General features: G+C 45.3%; 1 protein-coding gene across 12 annotated transcripts in view; it reads right to left on the reverse strand.

The window, feature by feature from the left end:
* The window catches only part of pde4d (phosphodiesterase 4D, cAMP-specific), a 1,491,178-nt gene that overhangs the window by 178,606 nt on the left and 1,288,206 nt on the right, over window positions 1–24,366 (reverse strand). For all 12 annotated transcript variants that reach the window (XM_038790967.1, XM_038790972.1, XM_038790969.1 and 9 more), the window contains 2 exons: window positions 23,147–23,223; window positions 20,405–20,454 (listed from right to left, as the gene is read on the reverse strand). In XM_038790967.1, the coding sequence (XP_038646895.1) occupies window positions 20,405–20,454; window positions 23,147–23,223 (127 nt within the window). The remainder of the gene's footprint in view (window positions 1–20,404; window positions 20,455–23,146; window positions 23,224–24,366) is intronic.

Here is a 24,366-nt window from a genome sequence, read left to right on the forward strand (position 1 = left end):
CAATACTGATATTTGGGGCGGGATTCTGTGGCCGCATCCTCCCGGCGACTGGAGAATCCCGCCCAAGGTCAATGGAGTTCTCCATTGTCCGCGGCTCGCCCGTGGCGTTCTTGCAGTGGGCGGGGCGGGATAACCTAGCCCATAATCTGTGATGCAATGAAATAAAATGTACTGGGGTGGATTATTAGTCACTATCTGTGTGGTAGTCTGGCAGAACGGATCTCCCACCATTGTAGAACCTGCACAATTTACATTCCGTTCAAATTAATGGGACAAAGTCAACCAGACTCTATATCAGATTGCTTGTAAATTGTGGGAGCTGGTGGTGCTCGAGGGTGTCCGCTACCCATGTCCTTCTAGGTGGTAGAGGTCATGGGTTTGGAAGTCGCTGTAGTGTGTATTGTAGGTAGTACATGCTGCTGTCACTGGGCCCTGGTGGAGGAGGAAATGAACATTTAACGTTATGGAGGGTGTACCAATTAATCAGGCCGTTTTGTCCTGAATGGTGTTGAGCTTCCTGAGTGTTGCTGGAGCTGAACTCATGGAGGCAGGTGGAGAGCATTCCATCACACTTCTGACGTGTGCCTTGTAGATGGCAGACAGACTTTGGGATTTCAGGAGGCAAGTTACTCATTGCAGAAGGCTCAGACTCTGACCCGCAGTAGCCACATTATTCAGTATGGCTGTTCCAGTTAAGTTTCTGGTCTTTCATGACCCCAGGATGTTGATGGTGGGAATTTGACAATGTTAATGTCATTGAGTGTTAAGGAGAATTGATTAAGTTCTCTTTTGTTGCAGATGGTCATTGCCTGGCAGATGAATGGCCTGAATGTTGCCATTGATCTGTTCAAATCTGAATTCCGTCCTGATCATGCTGCATGTGGGTACAGACTGCTGATGTTATCTGAGGAGTTGTGAATGGGACTGAACACTGTGTAATCATTAGTAAATGTTCTCACTTCTAACTTAATGATCAGTAATCAGTGAAGCAGCTGAAGATGGTTGGGCAAAAGGACACAACCTTGAGGAATTCCTGCAGTGACATTCTGCAGCTAAGATGATTGGCTTCCAAACACTACAACCGTCTTCCTTTTGCTAGGTACCAGCCAATCGAGAGTTTTCACATGATTCCCATTAACTTTAATTTTACGAGGACTCCTTGGTACTACACGTATCAAATGCCATTTTGATGTTAAGGACAGTCATTCCTGGAATTCAACTTTATTTGTCCATGTTTGGACAATGGACCAGTGCCGTAACGAAGACTGGAGCTGAGTGGTCCTGGTGGAACCCAAACATCAGTGAGCATCGGTGAGCTAGTATGATTAAAGAATGACACCATAATAGTTATGCAACTAGACGAATGGTGCTACTGATCCAGGGCCATGAGTTCAAATCCCGCTTTTGCAGCTGAGGAAATTAAATTTAGTTAATTAAATAAGATGTGAATAGAAAGCCAGCGTCAGTAATGGGAACCATGAAACTACAAAACTGGCCTGAAACCCTGAATATCCTTTAGGAAAGAAAATATCCTGACCTGACCTATATGTGACACCAGACCCACAGCAATGTAGCTAACTCTTGACTGGCCTCTGTAATGGTCTAGCAAACTATTCATTTGTAACATAACTATCATAACCATCACAAACCTCACATCAACCACAGTAGTTCATAAAAATGGCTTAGCATTGTCTTTGTAAAGGGAAATGGTGTTCGATAAAACATGCTGGTCTTGCCAGTGATACCCACATCCATGAATCTATTAAAAAATATATTTGTCAGCTAGTGTTGCTTAGCAATAAAGCTCCTAATAACCCCCGCCATCACTTTGCTAATAATTCACAAAGAGCTAGATTAGATTTGTCCTTCTTCTTGTGGGCATAATATACCCAGCACTTTTCCAATTTATTCGCTGCAAGTGAGTTTTGTGGCTGTATTAGAATAGCTTGGTTAAAAACATGGCTAATTTCCGAGAGTTTCCCTCAGTACTGCAGTAGGAATGCTGTTGGGGCCCAGAGACTTTCCTGAATCCTGTGTGCTCGGCCCTTTCTTGATATCATTTTGGGTGAGTCAGAGTGGCTGAAGACTCGCTTCTGTGATGGTGGGAACTTCAGAAATAGGCCAAGCTGGATCATCTCCTCAGCATTTCCAGCTGAAAACAGTTGCAAATGCTTCAGCCTTAACTATTGTACTCACAAGCTGGGATCTGGCATAATTGAGGAAGGGGATGCTCATGTATCCTCCACCTTTGGTTCCTTGTTTAATTTGTTCACTGTCTTTCTCCATTGAATACAACCATAATTCTCATTGCAGATAGTGATCCATATTTCATAAGAACTAGGAGCAGGAGTAGGCCATCTGGCCCTTCGAGCTTGCTCGAAGATCGTGGCTGATCTTTTGTGGACTCAGCTCCACATTCCTGCCCGATCAGCATAACCCTTTATTCCTTTATGATTCAAAAAATTATCTATCTTTATCTTGAAAACATTTAATGAAGGAGCCTCAACTGCTTCATGGGCAGGGAATTCCATAGATTCGCAACCCTTTGGGTGAAGAAGTTCCTCCTAAACTCAGTCCTAAATTTACTTCCCCTTATTTTGGTGCTATGCCCCCTAGTTCTGCTTTCACCCGCCAGTGAAAACAACCTCCCCGTATCTATCCCATCTATTCCCTTCATAATTTTATATGTTTCCATAAGATCCCCCCCCCCGCATCCTTCTAATTTCCAACAAGTACAGTCCCAGTCTACTCAACCGCCCCTCGTAATCCAACCCCCTCAATTCTGGGATTATTTCCTACTTATGGTGTAAGGTTGATGATTTCTGCTCAGTTGTGGGAGGGAAGTGCAGTCCAGGACAGATGAGGGAGCGAAGGAGGTGCAGCTGGTGGGTTGGGGTTATTCTTCAACTCTTGCTTCACCAAATGCCTGCCAATTTCACTGTTTACCCATGGCTTCCGCATTTAACATAAACACAGTCTACTTTGAACCATTGTCATTCAGACATTGTCAACAACGGTTCAAGAGGTTGAAATGGGGTTGCAGGGAGAGAATCTGCTTACTGAAGGAGAAAGTCCTGGCTAGATTTTTCCTCTGTCTACAGTGTTCCATATTGGAGTTAATTTATTTCATTCCTGAATAAAAATGGTTTCTATTATTGCTGTCTTAAATTTTCTCAAGGGACCATTTGGGGCGTCAAGTGGTAATATCAAGTTGTCTCCAATGTTTTACATTTGTGACATGATATGTTGATAGAGTACCTCCAGGTGCAGAACCTCGAGTAATGATAATGTGGAGATGCCGGCGTTGGACTGGGGTGAGCACAGTAAGAAGTCCTACACCAGGTTAAAGTCCAACAGGTTTGTTTCAAGCACTGGGGGCGGGATTCTCTAATCCCGCGGCAGAGTGTCCAAGCCGTTACGTTTTACAACGACATGAACGGGCCAACCCGACAACGAATTCTGGCCTGCAAAAGGGGCCAGCACGGTACTGGAGCAGTTCACACTGCTCCAGCTGCTGATCCTGGCGCGAACTGGCCGCTGTGGGCTCTGCGCATGCGCAGTGGCGCAGACGCCAACCCGCGCACGCGCAGTGGCTTCCTTCAACGCGACGGCCCCGACACAACATGGCGCAGGGCTACAGGGGCCAGCGCGGAAGAAACGCGGCCCCCAGCCAGAGAGGCCGGGGCCAGGCCTGGTCGCGGGCCAGGCCACATCGGGCCCCCCCCCCCCCCCCCCCCCCCCCGGGGGTCAGACCCCCCATCCTCCTCATAGGCCCCCCCCCCTCCCCCCCCACCGCCCTTCCATGCCAAAGGTTCCGCCAGCTGAGAGCAGGTGTGTACGGTGCCGGCGGGACACTGCGTTTTTACGATGGCCGCTCGGCCCATCCCGGGCCAAGAATCGACGGGCCCACCGCATAGAGCGGCCCCCGACCGGCACCGTACCAACCACGCTCTGTGGAGAATCGCGTGCCGGCGTCGGGCGGCATGGCGCAATTCCCGCTGGTCGCGGGGTTTCTCCGGCTCGGCCCCGGGCTGAGAGAATCCTGCCATAGCTTTCGGAGCACCGTTCCTTCCTCAGGTGAATCTGAGGAAGGAGCAGTGCTCCAAAAGCTAGTGTTTGAAACAAACCTGTTGGATTTTAACCTGGTGTTGTGAGACTTCTTACTGTGCCCAAGTAATGAGGCCATATGCGTTTTTTCACTTATGAAAGGTAAGTTTCATATTTCAAGTGTACTCCTCAACCCTAGGCGCAGTACTGATCCGACTGAGTGACACAGGGGGTCTATGGGTCCAGCAGCATGTGCCGTCCATGAAGACCAGTTCAGTGTGGAGATGAAGGGCAGGAACTGGTCTGCCCTAGCAGAGTTGTGAACAGTGCATCAGGAGCAGCGCAGCACTATGGAAGAAAGTTGTTGCACTCAAATCAAAGTGTTTGTCGAACTGAGGACTGCTTTATGCATGCCATTCTTTAGCAAATGGTTTTGACGCTGATCTAATTCCCACTGGTGTGACACAAGACTTGACAGGATGCCGGTGGGCAGTGGTTTTAATTATGCAAATGAATGTAAATGAAGTTTGCACCACCTGCCAGTGGGAAGGCCGACCCACTATTAGCCTGCCAGTCGGAGAATGTGATTTTATGCTGTGGGTTGGTTGGGAGAATTCCACCCGTAAATGTTTTTTACTTGCTAGTTTGTAAAACAAAATGCATTTTCCTCTCGTACTCATTTTGTATGACACTAAAAATGCCTTTAAACCTATTACAGCAGTTTTGTTTCTTTCTTTTAAGCCAGAAAGAACCTCATAGGTTTGGAAATAAAAATCCATTGGTTATTTCTGAAAAGGGAGCTATTGAGGTGCAAGGATTGCATCCCTACCTCTGGACCAGAAACTCTGGTTTCATGTCCCCCTTCAGGACTTGATGGCCAGGGCAAGTTGGTTCGTAATGTGACTGAACAGGTCGATTATCAGCCTGTAAATCCTTCCACCATGCCTGAGGGCAGGCGGCAAGACTGGTCAGCCACATTGCAGAAGGCAACAGCAAACCACTGCAGTACTTTGCCAAACAATAATCATGGACCAATCCAATCAAAGTCCATGGTTGTCAATGCTCTCTTAGGACAGGGCCAAAAAAAGAGAGAACAGAATAATTGTTTGTTTCAAAGACAGCATTCTATAGTTTACTTTGAATGTAAACTCAAATACACAACTTGACATTGTGTCTCTGTAATGGAAGCATTCATTAACAGCAGCTTCTTCGTTATTTGAATTTGAAGAATTATGCGGCAACATCTTTGAGAATAACTGGGCATTGAGGCAGAGAAATTAGTTTGCTGTGAAATTCATCTTGGAAAGTAACAGGATAGGTGATCATGAACACGTCACCAATTTTACAACCCTGCCATTTCTTTTTGTTTGTGTGATATCAGTAGCCTGTAAAGTAGGTTGTGTTATGTTGCACTTTGTGGTAATATGTTGTTACTCTTTACCTCGTGAGCCAGAATGGTCTGATTGTGAAGATCAGGAAACCACCAATCTTTAACTTGAAGCAAAACTGATTTATTGAATAACGATTAAATTAAATAGAGTTTGCACACTCTACAGAGCTGTAACTGTAAAGTAAGACTGAGTCTGTTAAACTATAATCTATGATTAAGTATTAACTAATGAAGTCCACGTGCTATTTCTCTCGAACCTAAACTAGTCATTGAGTTGTGATCTATCTCTCTCCTCAGCTAACACTACCCTAGATTCCCTGAGCTTTGATATTTATACTGGGAACTGGTGGTGCCCTCTAGTGTTTGAATTACACTAAGGTGTAATAATTAACCCTTTAGTGGTATGCCTGTGTACATATCATTACAGGTTGCACCTCAATTTCAGCTGTTTTCCACTTCAGTCCAAGCTAAACCATCCCCCGCTTGCAGAACCAGGAAATGAGTGAATATAAATAAAATTAAACTTGGCTAACTTAAGGAGAAACTATCTGCTGCAAGTTTTAACTTGTGGAATAGCCTGTCACCAGCATAATGAATGTAGATTCCTCAAATGGTGGGTGAAAGAAAAGTCCTGATTCCGATGGGAGTAGAAAGATAGGCTTTTTACCAAAGGAAGAGGTGAATAAAAAGTGCCTCTGCAAACCATAAGCACCAACCTAGATAAAGTGGAAATTATAAAGTATATGGGATAACACAAAGGTGAGATCTTCGAGAGGGCTGGCTTCTCAAGGGTTGGAATAACAGCTTCTCAGATAGTCTGAAACTTTACTGTTGGTGAACATGTCATGGTATTTCAAGCATACATCCAAACTACTGTGACAGTGTTTTTTAATTTCAGAATGCTTTACTTCATTATAATGTGAATAGCGGTGTTATGCTTCTGTAAACAATATTATTTTACATTAAAATAGGCTCCATGGACTTGCCCTTCCCCATTTCCATAACTTTGTCTATTCCTACAACCTTCTGGGAAATCTACCTTCTTCTAACTCTGGCCTCTTGTGCACCCCACCACCTCCTGTCCCACCATTGGGGACTGTGCCTTCTTCCATAGACTGTGGAATTCTCTCCCTAATCCTTTCCACCTTTTTCCCTCTCTCTATTCCTTTGAGAACATCTTTAAAGCCTACACCTTTGATCAAACTTCCAGTCTGTTTGGGTTTTGAAAATGTAATCGTACGAAGTTTACAATTTAGCTTGCCATAGTCATGTGGCATTGCCTTGAGGCACACACTGTAGGCTGCCATTTCTATTCAGTTCAATAAAGCCTCTCAGAGACAGAATCTGATGAAGATTGCTGCCCATATACATGAAGCATAGTCACAACTGACAATATCCTTTGGCTGGGTACTGATTGACGGGGATTGGGGAGGCAAATATACATCTGGGTGCCGGGGAGATAATGACAGTGTGCGGTACTTGGCTGTGTTTTGTGTTGTTGTCGCCTGCTTCTCCCGGACGAGTCTCGCTGCCGTCCCGCGCTCGCCTCCGCTTCTGCTGCTCCTCCAGTCCTCCATCTTTATTTTCCTCATTCCTGGAGATGTCATGCACATTTTGGCAACCCGTGTCTTCATTCCGGCTCCCGTTTCCCTGCCCCACCCCACTGGTTCTCCTCTCTTGTCTCCCCCCCCCCACTCCACGGTTCGCCTTTCTTTCCTCAGGTTTAGCTGTCTCCCCCTCTTCTCCCCGCCCCCGGTTCACCTTTCTTTCCTCAGGTTTAGACCCCCCCCCCCACCTCCCAGTCTATCTCTCCCTTTCATGCCTTGGCTACCTTCCCCTGATTCTTGACTAATTTCCCCTGATTCATGGCTGCCTGGCTATTCTTCCTCTTGTTCGTTGGCCACAAACAGGTCCTGGAACATTCGCGTGAATGGCTCCCACGTTCTGTGGAAGCCGCCGTCTGACCCTCGGAAGGCAAATTTTTTGATTTTCTCCATTTGGAGAGATTCCGAGAGGTCGGACAGCCAATCTGCAGCTCTGGGGTGATGCTGCTGACCACCAGCCAAACAGGATTCTACGGTGGGCGATCAGGGAGGCAAAGGCAAGGGCGTCCGCCCTCCTCCCCAGGAATAGATCTGGCTGGTCCGAGACCCCGAAGACCGCCACTTTCGGGCATGGCTCCACCCTCACCCCCACCACTTTGGACATTGCCTCAAAGAAGGCTATCCAGTACTCCACAAGTCTGGGGCAAGACCTGAACATGTGGGCGTGGTTGGCCGGGCCTCCTTGGCACCGTTCACATCTATCCTCCACCTCCGGGAATAACCTACTCATACGGGTTCTTGTTAAGTGGGCTCTATGTACCACTTTTAGCTGCGTCAGGCTGAGCCTTGCACACGTGACGGTGGAGTTGACCCTATGCGGTGCTTCGCTCCAGAGTCCCCACCCTACCTCAATCCCCAGGTCCTCCTCCCATTTCTTTCATGTTGCATCCAGTACGGTGTCAGCCCTTTCTGTCAGTCGGTCGTACATGTCACTACAGTTTCCCTTGTCTAGTATGCTTGCGTCCAGTAGTTCTTCCAGTAGTGTCTGTCGTGGTGGTTGTGGATACGTCCTTGTCTACTTTCGTAGGAAGTTTTTAAGCTGCAGATACCTTACTTCGTTCCCCCTGGCTAGCTGAAATTTCTCTGTCAGTTCGTTCAGTGTTGCGACCCTGCCATCCGTGTATAGGTCCCTGACTGACAGTGTCCCTCCGTCCTGCCTCCACCTTTTGAAGGTAGCGTCAGTCAGTGCTGGTGTGAACCTATGGTTGTTGCAGATGGGAGTTTTGTCCGACATTTCAGTCAGGCCAAATTGCTGCCGCAGTTGGTTCCAGGATTGGAGGGTGGCTATCACCACCGGGCTGCTGGAGTGTTTTTTGAGTGGGGATGGGAGTGCTGCCGTGTCGAGGGCCCGGAGGGAGGTCCCCACACAGGAGGCCTCCTCCGCGCGCACCCTCTCGGCCTCTGGCTCCTTGATCCATCCCCTTATTCGCTCGGCTGTCGACGATCACCTCTTGTGTTCTCTCCCCGTAGGGGGTCATTATCACGTTCAGCAGGCGCCTGATGTTCGAGGTAAGCTGTCTACCTTTGACAAAGCCTGTCTGGTCCCTCTGTGACCACCTCAGGTACACAGTCTTCTAGCCTTTTGGCTAGGATTTTGGCCAGTATTTTGGCGTCTGCGTTCAGCAGTGAGATGGGTCTGTATGACCCACATTCCGTTGGGTCTTTGTCTTTCTTAGGTATCAGCGAGATTGAGGCCTGTACTAGCATGGGTGGCAGTGTGCCCCTAGCTAGCGAGTCTGTGAACATCTCCCGCAGGTGCGGGGCCAGCGCTGGCGTGAATTTTTTGTAGAAGTCCGCCGGGAATCCGTCTGGTCCCGGCGCCTTCCCTGCCTGCATGGAGCTAATGCTGTCCGTGATGTCTCCCAGTGCTAGTGGTGCTTCCAGGCCCCGTTTTCTGCCCTCCCCCATGACTGGAATGCCCAGTCCATCAAGGAACCGTTTCATCCTAGAATCCCCCCTTGGGGGATCTGAGGTGTACAGCTCTTGGTAGAAGGCCTTGAAGATTTTGTTAATCTTTTCTGCTTCTGTTTCCAACATGCTTCCGGTACCCCTGATTTGTGCAATTTCTCTGGTGGCTGCCTGCTTTCTCAGCTGGTGTGCCAACAGGCGGCTGGCATCGTCTCCGTGTTCGTACAGAAGCTTTTCTATGTTAAAGACACTATACAAATGCAATTAATTGTCAATAGCAAGTCTTGATTTTCATCTTGCAAAGTGTATCTTGTAGTGTCATCACTAATCCTTGAGTGTATCACATTTGTGGCATGCTCACAACTATCTGAAATTCACTAGATCACAGGGTGATAATAATCAAAAACAGCAGGGAAACACACTTTCAAATAGCTTTTATGTTAAGACAGCAATGACAAATAGGCTAACTTTATAACAATAACAGGTATTGTTTATGAATGAACAGGGCAGTGCTGCTGATTCTGACTATCTTCCTGACTTCAGCATCTGCATTCATGGCCTCTTTCCAGCTCATGTTATCAATCATTCGCCATGTGATCACAGACCCAGTGCCTCCACATACCTGGCACTCAATTTTGCAGGATGTTAGTGCAAGGGAAGTGCTAGAGATCTCTTCAGAGAAGCAACACTTTTTTCTCATCTTTGCCATCAGGATTTTGATTGCATTATTAGATTAAAGTACATAACAGAATCACCACAGTCCAACTGTGTCCATGTTAACTGCAAGTTTTCTTTGCAATTGAATTAGGTTAACTCTTTAAATACTGAATATCATTTGTGCCCTTTAATTCAGCATAGATAGAACTAAATGTTCTTTATCGTTAGCAAATGGGACAAAGGCATTGATCAGCCAACACTGGAATCATAGAATCTTACAGCAGTGATTGAGACCATTCGGCCCATCACATGTAAATTATATATTAACTAATTGTTTAATTGTACTCAGTTGATGGGCATTAATTAGAAATTCACTTGGGCTCCTATATACATAGGAGCAGATGTCCTCCGATATGCTTGAGGTCTTCAGCGACCAGTGGACGTGCAGGGTCTGGGGTACATCATCATCCCAGGAAATTATATTTTGGTTTATTTAGTTAAATTTCCTTTGACGTTTTGTGGCTGTCACCCGCCTCTCATTTTTGTTTAGTTATTCATCTTTTTGTTTTATTAAAATGAGTATATATGAACAAACTGAAACTGTGTTGGTTGGATTTTGAGATTTTTTATGTAAAAAGCTTAGAAGTGTGTAAAAACTAGGTTCCAGTTCTATCCATTCCCACTTGACTATATAGACTACAACGTCATGACTTCTCCAGTTCTTTAAAAGAGCAATTCAATCATTCCTGCTCCCCATCTCTCTACCCATCACCTTGCAATTTTTGCCTTTTCCTTTTCACGGGCAGGATTCTCCCCTACCCAGCGGGGCGGGCCGTACCTGTGCCGAGGAGTAGCGTGAACCACTCGGGCGTTGGGCCGCCCGGAAGGTGCCCGGGCTAGGCCGGTGGCGAAGGGCTTGGCGCCGCACCAACCACGCCTGGGCGGGGGCGCCACGTGTGCTGGCATCATCTCAGCGCAAGCGCAGGGTGGTTCATCTCCGCGCCAGCCATGGCGGACTGTTCAACCGGCTGGTGGGGATGGAAAATGTGTCCCCATGGCACAGGCCAGCCCGCCGATCGATGGGCCCCGATCGCGAGCGAGGCCACCGTGGGGACCCTCCCCGGGGCCTGATTCCCCCCAACGTGCCCCCCCCCCCCCCCCCCACGACTCCGCAGGCTGCCTGCAGAGCCAGGTCCCGCCGGTACGGACCTGGTGTATTTTACGCCGGCGAGACCCGCCGAAAATGGGTGGCCACTCGGTCAATCGCGGGCTGGAGAAGCACCGGGGGAGGCCGCTGCCAACGTCCCCCGACCGGCGCGGCACGATTCCTGCCCCTGCTGAAAAACCGGCACCGGAGAATCCGGCAGCCAGCGGCGGGGTTGGATTCACGCCGCCCCCCGGCGATTCTCTGGCCCGGCAGGGGGTCGGAGAATCCTGCCCCAGATGTCCAAAGCAAAGCAGGAGAGAATGAGCGACTCCTGACCCCTGTCCTTTGCCACATAAACTGCATCAAACCTCTCTCTGCTAAGCTCCCCAGAAACCCTCTCTGCCCTTTGATTTCTTTATCCTGACCTTCCACGATTCTCCAGCCATGCAAACTCTCCCTGAAAGAAAAATTTCACTACCTATCTTTTAAACCTTCTATTACCTTGCAGCTCTGCCTGAATTCTTAATTTGATTTCCTGGAAAACCGTGCAATGTTCCACAATGTTGAAGTGGAATTGTGATTTATTGTTGACTATTCGGAGCACTGTTAATGTTTCAATGGCAAAATAGTTGCTATGTTCTGACATCTAGTGTATTTATATGATATTACAACTTGCCGTGATTGTATCTGTTGCTGTTCTATTTTGAATTTGAACTATCAGCAAAAGAATCTAGAAATAAGAAGGAGAAACGGACCGTCTATAATGTCCCGGGTTTTTACACACCTGATTTTCTTGCAGGAGACTCATCTCCAGCAGGTGGAGCAGGTTAGACTGAAGTTGAATGGGTGGGACAAGTATTTCACTTGGGGTTTGACTCGAAGTTGAGGGGAGGGTGGGGTGGTCATTTTGTTGAGCTAGAAAACAGGGTTTGTGGGGGCCAAGGAAGTGTGCAACCTGGGGGGCAGGCAGGGGGAGTTTGTGATAGTGAGTGGGGTGTTGGAGGGGACACCGGTAGTGTTAGTCAACGTCCATGCGCCTAATTGGGATGGTGCGCGGTTTGTAAAGAGGTAATTGGGGCGATTCTGGACTTAGATTTGCACCAGCTGATTATGGAGGGAATTCTAACTGTGTTGTGGAGCCGAAGGTGGACGGGTCAAGCACCAAGTCAATGGAAAGGTCGAGAATGGCGAAAGAGCTGGGAGGGTTCATGGAAAGGATGGGGATGGTAATCCATGGAGATTCAAGAACCCAGGATGAAGGGAGTATTCCTTCTTTTCACATGTGTACCGGGTCTACTCTAGGATTGATTTTTTTCATGATAAGTCGAGCGGTGCTGATAGGGATTGTAAGAGCGGAATATGCGGGAATTGTGATCTTGGATCACAAACTGCACTGGTTGAATGAGAGGCTTACTTCGGGGCAGGTGCAAAGGCCGGGGTGGAGGTTGGATTCAGGACTTCTGGCAAAAAAGTCGTTTTGTGAGAAGGTGAGAGTGGCGATTAGGAATTATAGAACATAGAACAGTACAGCACTGAACAGGCCCTTCGGCCCTCGATGTTGTGCCGAGCAATGATCACCCTACTCAAACCCACGTATCCACCCTATACCCGTAACCCAACAACCCCCCCCTTAACCTTACTATTTAGGACACTACGGGCAATTTAGCATGGCCAATCCACCTAACCCGCACATCTTTGGACTGTGGGAGGAAACCGGAGCACCCGGAGGAAACCCACGCACACACGGGGAGGATGTGCAGACTCCGCACAGACATGTGGAGCTTAATCAGGTGTCAGCGACCACATTTTGGGAAGCTTTAAAGGAGATGGTCTGAGCTGAGATTATTTTGTTCAAGGCGCATAGGGATAAGAGGAGGGAGGAGCTCCGGCAGCTGTTAGATGAGATTGTTGAGGTAGATAGAAGATATTCGGTGGTCCCCACGAAGGACTTGTTGGTGGAATGGAAGAAGCTCCAGGGGCAGTTTGATAGGTTGACGACCAGCAAGACGGAGGGGTAGCTGCGGAGAGCGAGGATGGGTAGTACGAGTGTGGGGAGAAAGCGAGTCGTATGTTGGCCCACCAGTTGCAGCGGCAGGCAGCATCTAGGGAGAATTTACAGGTAAGGGCAAAGGGGGAGCCGGAAAAGATAAATGAGGAGTTCAGGGGGTTCTACGAGAAGTTGTAGAAGGCTGAGCTGTTGTAGAGGCGGGGGACATGGGGCGGTTTCTGAATGGGTTGGAGTTCCCAGAGCTGGAGGAGGGGAAGAGGCAGGTCCTGAAGGAGCCGTTGGGGCTAAGGTAGGTGATGGATTGTATCAGTAGGATGCAGTGGGAGAATCTCCTGGGACCTGCCAGCTTTTCGGTGGAGTTTTAAAAGCAGTTTGCAACAGACTTGGCCCCCCACTTGTTGGGGATGTTCAGTGAGGTGGTGGAGAAGGGTGTGTTGCCAGCAACATTATCACGGGCGTCAATCTCATTGATCCCGAAAAAGGGGAAGGGCACACTGGAGTGTGGGTCTTACATGCCCCTTTCTTTATTGAACACAGACATGAAAGTACTGGTGAAGGTGTTGGCATATAGCTTGGAGGAGTGTTTGCCAGAAGTGGTCTCTGAGGATCAAACGGGTTTTTTGAAGGATCGGCAGTTCTCCAGCAACATCAGGAGGCTGTTGAATGTAGTTACGACTCCGTGAGGGGGGCAGGCACCAGAAATTATTGTGTCCATGGATGTGGAGAAGGCCTTTGACCGGGTAGATTGGACGTATCTGTTTGAAATTCTGGGTATGTTTGGATTCGAGCCGAAGATTGCGGCGTGGGTTTGATTTTTGTATGTGTCGCCTGTGCCAGTGTGTGTACGAATGAGAGAAGTTCAGGGTATTTAGGGTTACATAGGGGAACAAGGCAGGGGTGCCCACTGTCACCTTTGTTATTCATTTCCCAATTGAGCCCTTGGCGATGGCCCTTCGGGGGTCAGCTCAGTGGCGAGAGATTGTGAGGACAGGTAGAGAGCACGGATGTCGCTGTATGCAGACAACCTGTTATTGTTTGTGTCAGACTCGCTGGAGAGTATGGGCAGAATTATGGGCCTGTTCGAGAGATTTGGGGTCTTCTGGTATAAGTTGAACGTAGAGAAGAGCGAGGTGTTTCCAGTGAATGCAGCGGGGCAGGGGGCCAACATGGGGATGCTACCACTTAAGCTGGCAAGAGAGCGGTTCAGGTATATGGGGATCCAGGTAACGCATGAGTGAGCCATGATGCACAGATGGAACTTGGCAACGTTAATGGAAGAGGTTAAGGGGGATTTCAAGAGGTGGATACTTTGCATTTGATATTGGCAGGGAGGATGCAGGTGATAAAGGTGAATGTGTTGTCAAGGTTCCTGTTTGTCTTTCAGACCCTCCCGATCTTTTTCCCCAAGGCCTTTTTCCGGAGTTTGAAGGCACTGATTTCGGAGTTCATATGTTCAGGGAAGGTACTGAGGGTGATGAGGGCTCTGCTACAAAGACAGAGGCAGAAAGTGGGATTGATGCTCCCGAACCTGATGCATTATTACTGGGCAGCGAATGTGGAGAAGGTGAGGTGTTGGTGGGGGGAAGGAGGTGGCGGAGTGGATTAGGTTGGAGAGGGAGTCCTGCAAAGGTTCCAATTGAGGACCTTGGTGATGGCCCCGTTGTCGTTAGCCACGGGGAGTCTGGTGGTGTAGTCGACTATTCGGATACGGAACCAGTTGAGGAGGCATTTTAAGTTGGATAAAATGTCGATGCTGAACCATGGGCTGGATTCTCCGTTTCAGCGTGCCGGTCCCAGCGGAACAGGTATGGGCTTTTTATGACCAAACAATCGGCCTGAAACCCTCACCGATTCCGGGGGTGGTGAGGGGCTCGCACCGGTCCTGGGTTAAACTCCCGCCTCCTGCTGTGAAGCAACTGTGCAAACCACTGTGCTACCGTGCTGCCCATAATAATAATCTTTATTGTCACAAGTAAGCTTACATTGTAAAGAAGTTACTGTGAAAAGCCCCTAGTCGCCAGATTCCAGTGCCTGTTGGGTACACAGAGAGAGAATTCAGAATATCCAAATTATCTAACAGCAAGTCTTTCGGGACTAGTGGGAGGAAACCGGAGCACCCGGAGGAAACCCTCGCAGACACGGGGAGAACGTGCAGACTGTGCACAGACAGTGACCCAGCCGGAAATCGAACCTGGGACCCTTCTGTGAAGCCACAGTGCTAACCACTGTCACCGTGCTGCCCTGATCAGTGGGGCTGATCATCACCATGCTACCATGCTCCAGTGAAAGGCCCCTGAACCATTTCCCCTTCTCCCAAACATTTTCAGATCTTCCCTACAGCACCATCACCTACTGCTGCGAGAGAAATGATTGAAGTTATTAAAGCTAAGACCAGAGGGCTGCAGTATGCTCAGCAAAATGATGAGATATCGATCTAGTGTTTCAGTGAAACAAGAGACCATCAATGCCACTGAAGCAGTGTTCAAAGCATTGGAGCAATGTGACGGATGGCGTGGGATACAATAGTGAAAGTTGTTGGACAACTGAGGGAGAAGTTAGTTTGTATTTTTACCGCTTAAGGATGTAAAACAGGTGCAATGAAGACCACTTTCTGCATGGAAACCCAATCTTCATCAGTAACATGGTCACCTCCATCTGTCCTCACAGTTTTTACGCATTCTTGATGACTGCCATAAATCAATGATGGGTCAATCTAAATATACCGAAAAGGCCCCATGCCTATTTCAGGACCCTCCTGCAATATGTGAGCAATGCAAGCCCCAATTAGGTTTTCCTTTTCTATTGTGGCGTAAAACATGTCCTTCTTCTTCGTCTGCAGCTAGAATAATAATAATAATTATAATTGCTTATTGTCACAAGTAGCCCCTAGTCACCACATTCCGGCGCATGTTTGGGGTGGCCAGTACAGGAATTGAACCCGCACTCCTGGCATTGTTCTGCACTACAAGCCAGCTGTTTAGCCCACTGTGCTAAACCAGCCTGTATGCTCCTCCTATCCCAATCCACAGCATTCCTGTTGGCTGTGGCAGCCCACACATGACCCTACTGTCATGTGAGAGTACATTTAAGAAATGGGTGTTTATTACTGCAGTGATGTCAGAGGGTGGGTGGAACTGGTCTGTCTGTCAGCTTTTTACTTTTGTTTTAGGCTGTTTGCTGCAGGGTGTTTTAGTTTTGTTTTCAGTATTGGAGTTGAAGCCAGACAAAGCAGGTGTACTGTTGACCTCTCTGCCATGAAAATACTATTTCTTGATCGATGGGTGAATTCAGAATTATAAATGTTCTCCGTAGTGAATGTAAACCTAATGTACTTCTGTTAAGAGGTGTTTCTTTTGTCTTCTGGATGTTGTTTGGGAAGTTATTATGGATTACTTAGCGTTGTATTCTTTTAGGGTTGTATTTGAATTGATGGTTGCTAAGATGTTCACTATATGTTTTAAAAAGGTTAACTTGAGTTCATAGAATAAACGTTGTTTTGCTTTAAATGAATATGTTTTGATTTCTGCTGTACCACACCTGGAGCCTGATCAAGAGGTGATTGAAAAGGAGGTGCCAGATCTCTTTAAAGAATTTACTTGTGTGGGTAAAGAGTACTCATGTGTATCAGGAGGAGCAGGTAAAGAAGTCACAATTTTAAGAGATACGGGAGCTAGTCAATCTTTAATGGTAAGAGATTAGGAGTTATGTAGTTTGGGAAGAATGTTGCCAGAAAAAGTGGTAATATGTGGAATTCAGGATGTGAAACCAACAGTTATTGAGGAGTTTTCAATACCCTCAAGACTAAGGGTAATAATGCGATTTTTGGCATTAGTGGATTTGATCGAACATTTGTGCAAATGTTTTGTAGCGTGATTGCTCCACTGATGAACTTGATGAAAAAACGTCGAAAATTTCAATGGACAGCAGAGTTTCAACAGGCATTTGACTGCCTGAAAGCTGCGATAACCAATGCTCTTGTGTTGGAGAATTACAAGGGACTCTGTGATCAGATTGAACTAAAGTATCTGACTTTAAAGACACATGCCGAGGCGTAGATAAATGGATGGATTGTGAAGAGACCTTCTTGTTCAAAGAGATTGCCAATCGAGAAGGATTCCAGTTGGAGGAAGAAGGAAACAAAATGGACTATATTATTATACCTGTTTGTGTGTGTTGATTTTTTCAACGAAAAAGTATATTTACCGTGTGCATTTCTTAAAGAATGGTGAAAAGGTGAAAAATGAAACCATCTTGAAGTTGATGGTTTATTTATTTTTTCTTGGGGGTGGTGTCATGTGAGAGTACCTTTAAGAAATGGGTGCTTATAAATGCGTGTGTCTGTAAATATCTGTAGTGAGAGTACCTTTAAGAAATGGGTGTTTATTACTGCAGTGATGTCAGAGAGTGGGTGGAGCTGGGCTGTCTATCAGCTTTTTCTTTCATTTTAGGCTGTTTGCTGCAGGCTGTGTTTTAGTTTCGTTTTCAGTGTTGGAGCTGAAGCCAGACAAAGCAGGTGTACTGTTGATCTCTCTGCCATGAAAAGACTATCTCTTGATCATTTGGTGAATTCAGAATTATAAATGTTCTCCGTAGTGAATGTAAACCTACTGTGTTTCTGTTAAAAGGTGTATCTTTTGTCTTCTGGATGTTGTTTGGTAAGTTATTAAGGATTACTTAGTGTTGTATTCTTTGGGGGTTGTATTTGAATTGATGGTTGCTAAAATGTTCACTATATGTTTTAAAAAGGTTAACTTGAGTTCATAGAATAAACATTGTTTTGCTTTAAAAAAATACTTTTCGATTTCTGCTGTACCACACCTGTAGAGTGGGCCGTGTGCTTCCCATACCACAATCTATTAAAAGTTATGGGTCAGGTGAACTCCCATGATACACTTTGGGGTTCTCTAAACCCTGGCTCATGACATACACTATGACATACATATTTGCACCATCTCCCAGGAAGCAAGAAATATAATCTAGAACGCTGCAAAAGTCCTTGGGTTTGGAGCAGCTGGAAAGTCAATCAATAGGGTTAGAGATAGTAATCGATGGAGGGGAAGGAATAGTCAGAGATTAATTAAATCAAGGTGAGGAATGGGTGGAATTTGGGAGCATTGTTAATACAAATCTCCAGATCATAGCCAGCGTGGAAGGTGTTGTCGGTCATTCTATCACCTGCCGCATACAATAAATCAAGGTGAGGAATGGGTGGAATTTGGGAGCATTGTTAATACAAATCTCCAGATCATAGCCAGCGTGGAAGGTGTTGTCGGTCATTCTATCACCTGCCGCATACATAGTAATAACCTACTCAGTTTGGATTCTGCCAGGGCCACTGAGCTCCTAACTTCATTATAGACGTGGTCCAACATGGAAAAAAGAGCTGTATTCCAGATGTGAGGTGTGAGTTACTCTCCCAACATCAAGACATCCTTTGATCATTTATGACACCTTCCAGCACTTTGCTGGTTATTGAGGGTAGACTGATGGAGTGGTAATTCACCAGCTTGGATTTGTCCTTGGGGCCCGACGTACTGGCCGCGTCGCGCTCGAATCTGACCGCAGCCGGTAGATGCCGGGTGAAGCCTCCCAGACAGCATAAACCTAATTTTTTAATGTTGCTTCTCCAAGATTTACACCACTCTTCTTCTAAAGTTACAACAGGATGTTGGGAGAATGCAAGTGAAATTATCTCTTTACTGTTACTTTGGGCACAATTTAATTAAATGGGAACAAAGTCTCATAGTGAGCGTGTTTAGCCGCATGTGTCCCAATGCTCGCAACACTGGGAAACACAAAGCTATAAAAGGCAACTTGCATTTGATAAGGGGCCCCAATGGGGAACGCGCAGCCGAGGCCACACATAGCCCCGTTTTGTACACCAAGGAGCTCGCTTGTCGGGCATGGAGGGGGGAACCTCTTTTGGACCTCCCGTGCTCATCAGACACACTCCCTCCCAAGGGCATTCACCATTTAACTCTACTCTCTGGCTTCTTGAACCTATCCTCCTACACCAGCCTGACTCAACCAATACCCTTGCCAAGACTCCCGATCCTGTACTCACCTGTCAGTGCAGTTTCCTCTGCATTGGAGACTGTTAAAGACCCAGCAATGGCCACCAATTCTGGCTGGCACTGCTGGGATTACAAAGTTGTGAGAAAATCAGACTGATCAGCAACTCGCTAAGGCAAGACGTCTTCCTGAGATGGGGCACAGGTCTCGCCTTAAAGCAACTAAGGATCATGTGTAACTACAGTACCCCCACTCCTCTCTCCCAACCACTACCACCCCAACATTTTAGCTGCTGGGCGCCAGGGAAATTCAAATTCCCTAGTTGTGTAAAATTCTGCTTCAAGATTCAAAATAAGAACTTGTTCATCATGAATGAATTTATGCGGATATCTAATTCTGCTACTTAAATGTGTATCTAGATATAGGTTAGAGAAACTGCAAATTAAAACAATCCCAATAGCAGCACGAAGCACATCCTCAACACAAAGCGCACAGAAAATGTGTAGGAATAATCATTTGCAGACTGCATCCCTGCATGATTTTGTACATTTTTAAATTAAGTATGTTTTTCAAAAGAATTGCCTTCAGTGCCTTATTAAGGATGTTTGTTCTTCCTGAAAATATCATCATGAACTTTTGTGGCTGTCTCACTCTAAGCTGAACTGAGGGAACTGAATTCCAGCACCCCGTGCCAGTGTTAATATTGAGCACAAGTAACCCAAGCACACTCTCAATGAGCTACACTTTAACATGTATCATTTTCAAATTCATTATTATAAAACAAAGTTGTACACATAAAAAAACTCATCTAAGTTGTCTATCAACATTTCTCTTCCATACAATAAATTCCGTTTAAAGACCCTTGTCAATTGACAAGAAGATCCTTTAGCAGTCTTTTCTTCCTATGTCAGAAACTATTAATTTCCAGCAAGTGAAAACTTTCCCACCATGTTCTTTGGCTCACCTCAGATTGGATATGCTTATTTGCCTAACAACTATAATGAGGCACCTTCAGAAAAGTTTCACATAAACATAAAACAACAACTTTTTATAGAACCTTAAAGGTCCACAGGGAAGCAGTAGTGCAGTAAGATTAGTTTGTGCTTATTCAGCAGAGATAACACAGATAAAATGGGCCCAATGGATAAATAAAATAATAAATAAAAATATTCCTCATATGTTGCAAACCTCTTTGGCTTCAAGCCGAATTTGCACTTAAAAATAATTAGTTCAGTTGTGTCAACAGAGTGAAAATCATATTTTGTTTTGCTAATGTCCATCTCTTAGTCCTTATTTTCCTGCTCTTCTTCAGCTTTGCCTGTGACATGTGCCATTCGACCATTTGACAATAGATTGGATGTTAATGACCAATTCTCAAGTTTCTGGAAATCAGACACAAATATCTGTACAAAAAGCATGCTTCATGACTTTCAAGTTGCTGACTTTCCTCAGAATGCAAGAAGACAACCTGTTGTGTGGCCTCTCGCAATGTTACTTTAATCCAAAACCAGAAGACATATAAAAACTAGTAAAGTGTACAGCAGATGATGAAATCAATGACCATTCTGCACAAAATGTGTCACTTGGTATAATTCACATTGAAGAAGTTTTTATGAAGAAGAATCACTCACCTGTAAAACTTGGCTTATTCATGGGTGGCTGGTTACACATCGGTGAGCGCCTGAATCATTAAAATAAATGCAGAAAGTTAGAATTCTAGCAATATCTTTTCTTCACTCACAGGTTCAGAGGTTCCAGACAAACCTCTGGGAACTAGTAAAGGAAATGGTGCCAAAAGAGTCAGACGCCACCAGATCATATATCTAACAATGACTGGGTTACGGGGATAGGGTGGAGGCGTGGGCTTAAGTGGGGTGCTCTTTCCAAGCGCCGGTGCAGACTCGATGGGCCAAATGGCCTCCTTCTGAACTATAAATTCTATGATTCTATGATCACTCTTGTCAATCTTTACTTTGAAAAATAACTTCAGTTTTAAAAACAGAAGAATATTTAATGTATTTTAATCAATTGTGAATATATATATATGTAGTCAAACAATAAATTATATCTATTTGAAGGAATGAAAGTGACAATAGGAAAAACACATTTATGGTAATTATATTTGCTTTGCACTGCTGAAAGTTAATGGGACAACATGAACAAAATATTAGCCGAGTGCAAGGTATTTTCTTCAAGTATTTGCATTTTCTTGAACTGTTTTCTTCTACCAAATTCTGATGTAAAATGGCCAGAAAACCCTATTTCATGCACTTCATGATGGCATAATAGGAAGCTAATAGTGCTAATGCTGATGACACATGTTTAGTTCCATAGAACATAATTGCTGCAATAAATCTAATCGTTGCCTCCAGAAACTCAAATTATTGTTTCATCATTTTTCGCCAGCAGAGGTTGCTGTGATACATGATGTGTTCTGGATGACAGAACCTACACAGTAACAACCACAAGACCGTCAAATGTTCCTAAATAGTATTTTCCAATTTAATTTTATGTCATATGTTTATGTTTTAAGGGTATCTCAACAATTCAGTTGAGATAACAGCACAGATGTAAATGTGAGAGATCATATTGATCAAAAATAAAAAATGTTTTCTGCATCCATGGCTTGTTCCTCAGATAAACTCAACTCCATTTGAGATAATCAGGCAGAGCAAGAGTAACATTTGGGAACAAAAGGAGTAATTTTGACCTTATGTGATAGTGTACAATGGGTACTAGTGAATCAACATACTATTTTGCATCTCTCAATTTTTATTTCCAATAATTCAATAAAAATCAAAATCAGAAAGCCTGTAAAATGAGCTGTACCTTCACTCTCACCAGTTTTACATTACACCAATGAATGAAATATATAAGGATGAAGGTAAAGTTGAGATGTGGTTATTTGACTGAAAACAGAAAACTGAGATAAAGAGAGGTCTTGTCTGGAGAAATAAACAATTGGCAGGTGAAACTATGCTAAATATTTTATCGGGGGTAGAAAGAATAATAGTGTCAATCTATTCTAAGTTTGAGGCGAATAGGGAGATTAAATCAAATCCTAAAGTAAAATGCTGCATTTGCGCAAAAGGGCAGATAAAAAATACAGGAAGCCAGGAAAAATATACAAATATAGGGAAGCCATATAATAGAAAATTAGAAGAACTAAGAAGGATTTGAGGAAAATAAAGGAACGAAAAAATTAAGCCAAGGCTTTCTGCAGACACAGTAAAAGCATTAATTAAAGTACAGTAATGGTAGGCATAGAGCTACCATTCCTTGAAAAGTTGGTCTGGAATTTAGGGTGTGCAACAAATCAAAATTGGATTTTTTTCCAGCTGGCAAATGGGCCTTCTGGGAAATGCAGTCAACCTTATTTGGGGTTGACTACCTTTCCTAAGCAAAGGATTGGATCCTTTCATTGAGTCCACACAGGAACTCAGGCCACATCTCAGTTCATCTGGAATTTATTTTAAGAAGACAGATGGGGTCTCTGTTTAATGTCCCATTTGAAAAATGACACCTCCAACAGTGCAGTACTCCCTCAGAACTACACCAGAGTGTCATCCTTGACTTTTGTACTCAAGCCCCAGAGTGGGACTTGAACCCAGAACTTTGTTGACTCAGAGGCAAGATCCCACTTAGCCACAATTGATACTCAAAAATATGGTGGAGCAGAAGGATGGAAACACTCAAAAGGTAAACAGGGAGGCTACAAAAGAAAGTTGCTGCCTGCAACTGGGTTACCAGTCCAATCTGTAGCATTTCTTTCAAGATCAGCTTGATGACATTTCTCTTCCTAGGCAAACCATTTGGGGATTTCAAGGCTTTAATCCATTATAGAACTCAACTGGCTCATAAGTAGGATGTCATCTGAAACCTTTTATGGAATATTCATGATCTAGGTATGTTAACAGGTATGCAGGGATGTGACACTCTCAAACAGGCCACCCCAGCCTGCTGCAGCTGACAACTGGCTAGTCATGCCTCTGGGATTAATGACACTTTGACCACAGTATGGCAAATTCTAGGTTATACGGCAATTTTGACTTTTTGTTCATGAAAGCCTGGGATCATATTGAGCGAGGTTTTCCGGCCATCCTGCCTGGCAACCGGAAATTCCCGCCTATGTCAATGGACCTTTACATAGTCCGCGTCCCACTCATGCCAATCTTGCGGTAGGTGGGGTGGAAGAATCCAGCCCATAATACCTGGAGGCGTATTATATTTTGAAAGTTATGGTTGGTTATATAGCTTGTGGACAAAAACACTCCCATTGGATTGATGGGTCACAAATGGCCTATTCTATGTTGTAACATTCTGCGATATCAGATTTGAAAGTCGGTACACTTGTACCACATGGTCTGACTTACTTGCTGCTGGATGCTCGATCTTGCAAGTTGGTTAGAGTAGCAAAATTGTTCCTTACAGTACGCAGGCTTGCTAGAACCTACAGAGATACAAATACAAATGTATGTACCAAGGAAAGAGAGGCAGCACATATAATATTTTTTGTCTGGACCAAACTTTGAAATTATCTAGCTCTAATAAGTATCCACTGAACTCAAAAAGGACAAATAATTAAGCTCTTAACTACAAAGGATGGCAAGAGGAGTGTATTTGGCCTGATTAGCTAGTCACAATTTACATGCCTTTCTCTAACACTTCATTTATTTATTAGTTACGTACAATACGGGTTAGGCAGTGCTATTTGATGGCTGTGCAAGAAAGGAAGCTTTCTCTCACAAGTTCTGGTCAGTGTTTTAAAATTATGTGTGAAGTATCTAGAGATGACATGAATAAATTGGATGCGAACAACTGATATTAGTTAACCAGGACCTCAGGGTAAAAAATTTTTAAATTCCTTTATCAGAGTTACAAAGCCAGAGTTTAGAGTATGGACAGGCACAAATCCCTAATCCAGCTCCTTGCCTGCTCCAAAAACCAGTTCACATTAAATCCAATTCATTGTGCCCACAAGGGAGACATACCAGATCCAGGCATTACACCCAACCTCATGCCTCATCCTAGCCGAAAGGCCGAGAAGCGAAGACCTTAGGGTCTAATATGCATGTATTGATTTTCTCACTAATACTGGCTTCTGTCCAACTTCAAAACAAAATTTCTATACCATTCTGGGTGGCACTTCTTCCTCTGTGCGAGTTCTGTGTGGTTGCACGTCCTCCCATGTCCGCATGCGTTTATTACGGGGCTCTGGTTTCCTCTCACAGTGCAAAGACATGCAGGTTAGGTGGGTTGGCCATGCTAAATTTCCCCTTCATGTCCAAAGGTTCGGTGGGGGTACAGGGCTAGGGTGCAGGAGTGGAACTAGGTAGAATGCTCTTTCGGATGCTCTGTGCAGACTTGATGGACCGATTGCCCTCCCTTTGCACTGTAGTGGTTCTACGGACTCTACGGTGCGATCTACCGGTCGCATTGCGCTCTAAAGGCAGTGCGTCGCAGCTGATATATGTCAGGATCTACCCTATTCGTCGCACCTCGTGAGATCTAATGTGATCTCATTGGACTTTGTGATCTGAATCCTGCCAATTGTGGGTGGGACCACTATTATGCAAATCTGCTTATTAGAGTG

The sequence above is a fragment of the Scyliorhinus canicula genome, chromosome 3, assembly GCF_902713615.1.
Source record: "Scyliorhinus canicula chromosome 3, sScyCan1.1, whole genome shotgun sequence".
Lineage (NCBI taxonomy): Eukaryota > Metazoa > Chordata > Chondrichthyes > Carcharhiniformes > Scyliorhinidae > Scyliorhinus > Scyliorhinus canicula.